The sequence below is a fragment of the Elgaria multicarinata genome, chromosome 2, assembly GCF_023053635.1.
Source record: "Elgaria multicarinata webbii isolate HBS135686 ecotype San Diego chromosome 2, rElgMul1.1.pri, whole genome shotgun sequence".
Taxonomy (NCBI): Eukaryota; Metazoa; Chordata; class Lepidosauria; order Squamata; family Anguidae; genus Elgaria; species Elgaria multicarinata.
This window is the reverse complement of record NC_086172.1, coordinates 78,909,325-78,914,853: the sequence shown is the minus strand read 5'-3', so window position 1 is coordinate 78,914,853 and position 5,529 is coordinate 78,909,325. Positions and strand designations below refer to the sequence as shown.

The window sequence follows — 5,529 nt, the reverse complement described above, 5'->3', positions numbered from 1 at the left end:
GCACAGATATTGAGCTGGTCATCTTTTTATTATTAACATAAGAATATAAGAAGTGCCATACTGGATGAGACCAAGGGTCCATCTAGTCCAGCATTCTGTTCACACAGTAGCCAACCAGCCATCGGCCAGGGATGAACAAGCAGGACATGGTGCAACAGCACCCTCCCACCTGTGTTCCCCAGCAACTGGTGCACACAGGCTTATTGTCTCGAATACTGAAGATAGCACACAACCATCAGGGCTAGTAGCCATTGATAGCCTTATTTATTTATTTAATGCATTTTTATACTGCCCAATAGCTGAAGCTTTATTTTCTAGGAAGAAAGGAGGACTGGATGGACAACTGGCTGATTAAGGCTGCTTAGGTATTCCTATGGCTGCTTCAGGAACAATGGATATATGTGATTCCTAAGAAGATGTGTGTATGGCAACCTCCTTTCCTGCTTGCATAGTCCTGCCAGGCACATGGTGAGGACTGTAGTATAAAGTACAAAAATGTATAGTCACATGCCTTCAAAATTAGAAATAATTTAACAGTACAATCCCATCTTTGTCTACTAAGGAGTAAGTGCCATCGAATTCAGTAGGGCTTACTACCAAACAAGCAAATACAGGATTGCAGTGTGTGTGTGTGTGTGTTTGTGTGATTTATATTAATTCCAACTGCATTTAACTTTCCTAACAAGACAATGGAAAGAAACAGATGAAAATTAACACAATAAAATACTAGTGCATATTAAAAACAAAAGGATTTTTCACAAAATACATTTTAGAACTTATATAAACAGTGCAACTATTGTCACATGTGTAAATGTTAGGGAAATTATACAGATATGTACATCATTATAATACCCTTAGACTGTGTGATGAGATTTATTTTATTTTATGTTTTCAGACTGAGAAAAAGCAAAAGAACATTGAGTTACAAGCCAAGGTGAACATGCAGCCGATACTTATTGACAGAGAAATATACCTAACTAAATATAGTCAGACTTCTGGTCATTTTTTATTATTACTTCTAAAGTTACAAGAAGATCCATATTCATTCATACCTTCACAATAAGAATCACAGGAATAATTCTACCACAGAATGGCTGTAGAAAATGACACTGTAGTATCTGAATTTATCTTCATGGGATTTGCAGATCAGCCAGAATTGAAGATTCCCATTTTCACATTGTTCCTACTGATCTACATCATCACTGTGGTGGGTAACCTAGGGATGATTTTGCTAATCAGGTTGGACACTCAGCTTCATACTCCCATGTACTTTTTCCTCAGTAATTTGGCTTTCCTCGATTTTTGCTACTCTTCCAACATTACCCCCAAAGCCTTGGAAAATTTCTTATCAGAAAGGAAAACCATTTCCTTCATGGGATGTTTCATCCAAATGTATTTCTTTGTTGCTCTTGCAAGTACAGAGTTCATCCTTTTTGGGCTGATGGCATATGACCGTTATGTGGCCATCTGCAACCCTTTGCTGTACACATCTATCATGTCCCATACCCAATGCATCAAGATGGCAGGTGGAGCATTCACAGCTGGCTTCTTGAACTCAATTATTCATACCACGTTGGTAGGCACTTTGTCTTTCTGCCAGTCCAATGAAATCAACCATTTCTTCTGTGAGATCCCTCCACTCCTCAAGCTCTCTTGTTCTGATACATCTGTAACTGAAACACTAGTCTTTATTTGTGCTGGAATCAATATACTGGGCTCTCTTCTTATAATATTGAGTTCTTATATGTACATTCTTTCCACAGTGCTCCAGATAAATTCCTCCAAGGGCCGCCAAAGAGCCTTCTCTACGTGTATCTCTCACCTGATAGCTGTGACTATATTTTATGGAACTGCTATCTACGTTTATTTGCAACCCAGTTCAAATTATTCAGAGGGTCAGAATAAAGTTGTGTCTGTGTTTTATGCCTTTGTCATCCCAATGCTCAATCCCTTAATCTACAGCCTGAGAAACAAGGAGGTGAAAGATGCTTTGAAGAGAGTATTGGATAAAAACACCTTTTCACACTTAATGTAACTATTATGTCAGCAGTTCTTCAAACCACATAGATTACCACCTATTTTTGTATTTGAGCTATCTGAGGTACTTAAGGAATCCAGCTTTCTCCAGCCTAGTGTCCTCCAGATGTTCTGACCTACAACTCCTAGCATTTCTGATCACGGAGAGTTGAAATCCAAAGCACTGTAACAGCACTGGATCCTGCTGTATGTCTTTACTGCCCACCTTTTCCAAGTATCCACTTCCTCTTTTGCAGTCTTTAGCTACCATCGATAATAGCTATAGACTGATATGCTGTAAGAATCTCAGTGTTGGTGACTGTCTGGGAAAATGATCTTGGGTCATGATGGAGAGCTTCATGACACCATCAACTGATTTTTTTAAAAAAACTTGTTCATAGATGATCTCGAGTTAGAGGTGACCAATGAGGTGGCCAAGTTTTCTGACTGCACCAAAATATTGAAATAGTTAAAACAAAAAGGGATTGCAAAGATTTCCAAAAGAATCTCTCCAAACTAGGGGTATGGGAAGTAAAATGGAAAATGTGGTTCAATGTAAGTAAATGTAAAGACATATAATTTGGAACAAAAAATCCTAACATGTATATGCTGATGGGGTCTAAGTTGGTGGTGAATGACCAAGAAAGAGCTCTTTGGGCCATGGATAGCTCAATGAAAACATTGATCTGGCCAGATCTACACCTCATATCATATCAATACGACCCCATCATGGTGATGCTGTATTTCTCTAGTGCATTTCTATCTTGTAGCACACACAATAACACTTGTTGCTTTATTTTGTATGATATGGAATAAAAAGCAGGGAATAATCCCAAAAAGTGGTATATGGAATGTGTAATGTGCCCCAACAGTTATCAGTGCACTTCATTATTGATAACAACCACTAATGTAGATCTAGCACCAGTGTGTGGCTGACGTGAAAAAGACATGTTAGCCTTTTGATTAGATAGACCTGTGTTCTGATCCAGCAGGTCTCTTTTTACATTAAAAATATAACAAAATAAGAAGATCCATGCTAGCACATACCAAGGGTCCATCAAGTCCAGCACTCTGTTCATACAGTGGCCACCCACTGCCCCCTTGGGAAACTTACAAGTAGGGCATGAATGCAATAGCACCCTCCTGCTCATGTTCCCCAGCAACTGGTGTACATAGGAATACTGCCTCTGCTACTGGAGCTAGCATATAGCCATCAGGACTAGTAGCCATTGATAGCCTTCTCCTTCAGGAATTTACTCAACCTCCTTTAAAAGCCATCCAAATTGGTGGCCATCACATTCCTGCATTCAGCTGCATATATTCCATCAGCTGTTTTGAGACACTGGATATGGGACATGACAGCTTTTGTAAAGATAAAGCCAAGCCAAATTTTGTTCTTTGGCTTTTGTATCTCCTTCACAGACTTCAAAGTTGTGGGAACATTTTATCACTTGGAGGCAGGGGGTCTGAACAGGAGCACATTTTTCATGCTCATTTGCTTTTCCTATGCAGATTGGCCATGCCAAGCCCACTTCTCACCCTGCCGGAATGTCTCGGGTGGGAAATGACATTTGCGGGTAGGGAGAGGGAAGAAAAAGGTACTGCAAGTGTGTGTTGCATGTATACTGCATAGGAGGGAGCAAGGAGAGGCCTATAAAGACAAGCCCCACGCCTAACAAAACCTCTTTTACTTTCCAGCTCCCTCCCTCCCTATAACCAGTATGGGATTAGCCAGTCATTCCCTTTGGGAGGGCCAAGTAGGAATTTTACTTGCCATTGATTGGCATTTGTGTACAGCTCCCCCCCACACACACACACTTCATACTGGGACTAGTCACTTAGAAGAGGGTGGATAAATAGATGTATTTGGAGTTTATTTATTTATTTATTTAAACATTTTTATCCCACTATTCAGCCAAAAAAGGCTCACGGTGGCTTACCAAAATATTTCTTGACAGTCCCTGCCCATAGGCTTACAATCTAAAAAGCATGACACAAAAGGAAAGGGGATTGGGAGGGAGAAGGAGGGGGAAAAGCAAAGCAAATTCAGGTACTACATTCTTGGTTGCAAAAAGTTCAGCAGTGACAGTTGGCAGCAGGAGGGAGGGGGCTCTCAGCTGGAGCTTGACCCAGTCAAGATGGAGAGGTGCCTGGCTGCTGCTTCCTCCCCCACTGATGGCCTCTGCAGAGACAGTTGGTAGCAGGAGGGGGGCTCTCAGCTGGAGCTGGACCCAGGCACAATGGAGAGGTGCCTGGCTGCTGCTTCCTCCCCCACTGATAGCCTCTGCAGAGACAGTTGGTAGGGTTAGGCAGGAATTTTAGGATAATAGGTCTGGTGAGCACTATCTGGCACCTTTGGCAAGTCCTGAGGCCTGCTCCTCGGGGGCTTTGTGGCTCTTGAGTCAGGTTACAGCTTGCCTTTGGGGACCATCCTGTCTCATCTATTCAGAGCTGTGTGGCACTGGGCAGGGGTGGTGAAGAGTGGCCTCCCCCCTCATACACTGAGGGTTAGCCTAAGAAAGGGGCCTGGGTCAACCCGACTCCTAACTTGGCAGAGCGGCTCTCCGATAACACAGGAAAGTTGTCTGCAGGAAAGGAATTATGGATTCCTGCACTTTCACATGAAGATCCAGAGGGGTGGTGGGGTTGATTTATCTATTTAATAAAGAGGCCCTAGTTTATCCCAAGCTCTGATGTCTGTGTCATATTTCCTCGGCTTCTTCTCTGTCTGCAAGCCCGCTTCCCACCCTGCTGGAATGTCTCAGATGGGAGGTGCCATTTGCAGGCAGGGAGGGGGAGGAAAGGCACGGCAGCCATGCCATATCATGCTGGAGGGGCAAGGAGAAGCCTATACAGGCATGGCCTACCCCGAAGTCAGCTTCTTTCACTTTCTGGCTCCCACCCAATCCCTCAACCAGGGCGCTGCCTATATCATGGTAGGTTGCCGTCATGAGAAGCAAAACCCTGATTTTTCTGCTCTGAGGTGGCAGTGGCTAATCCCGATGCTGCAGCAAAATGCAGAGTTTTCAGCAGCCAGTCCCACCCCCTGCCCGGGTGGATGGTGACCATTCAGGGGTCACCATCTGCCTGGTCCCAGCTCCACATCGAGGATGGAGCGAGGTTAGATAGCCAAAGGGTGTCCATCCTGAAAAGCTGGGGTACGTCCCCAACTTTTAAAATGCAGGGCTTCTCAGGAAAGCCCCATGATTGCTTGAGATGGCTGCTGAATCATATAATGGATGCAGTGCAACACAGAGCCACTTCAAGGCTTCCAGAATGTTTAGACAGCCTCCAGGACTCATTTGTTACAAACTGCCAATGCAACCCTAGACATGTCTACTCAGAAGTAAGATTCATTGTTTTCAGTGGAGCTTACATTCTTGAATGACTCCATGTTTTACCATGGAAATACAACTCATATTTTGTTTGTTTTGCTGCCTATTGACACTCCTTCCCCTAGTTGCCTTCCAACCTCTCCAAGGACCTGGCCTCCAGTGGCACAATGATGAATGC

The 5,529-nt window shown here is 43.4% G+C and overlaps 1 protein-coding gene across 1 annotated transcript; it reads left to right on the top strand.

The window, feature by feature from the left end:
- Positions 1 to 1,090: 1,090 nt before the first annotated feature.
- LOC134392504 (olfactory receptor 5F1-like) lies at positions 1,091 to 3,987 on the top strand. The gene is made up of 2 exons (XM_063116873.1): positions 1,091 to 1,998; positions 3,963 to 3,987. Exons 1-2 carry the CDS (start codon positions 1,091 to 1,093, stop codon positions 3,985 to 3,987), a joined length of 933 nt encoding a protein of 310 aa, XP_062972943.1.
- Positions 3,988 to 5,529: the final 1,542 nt, after the last annotated feature.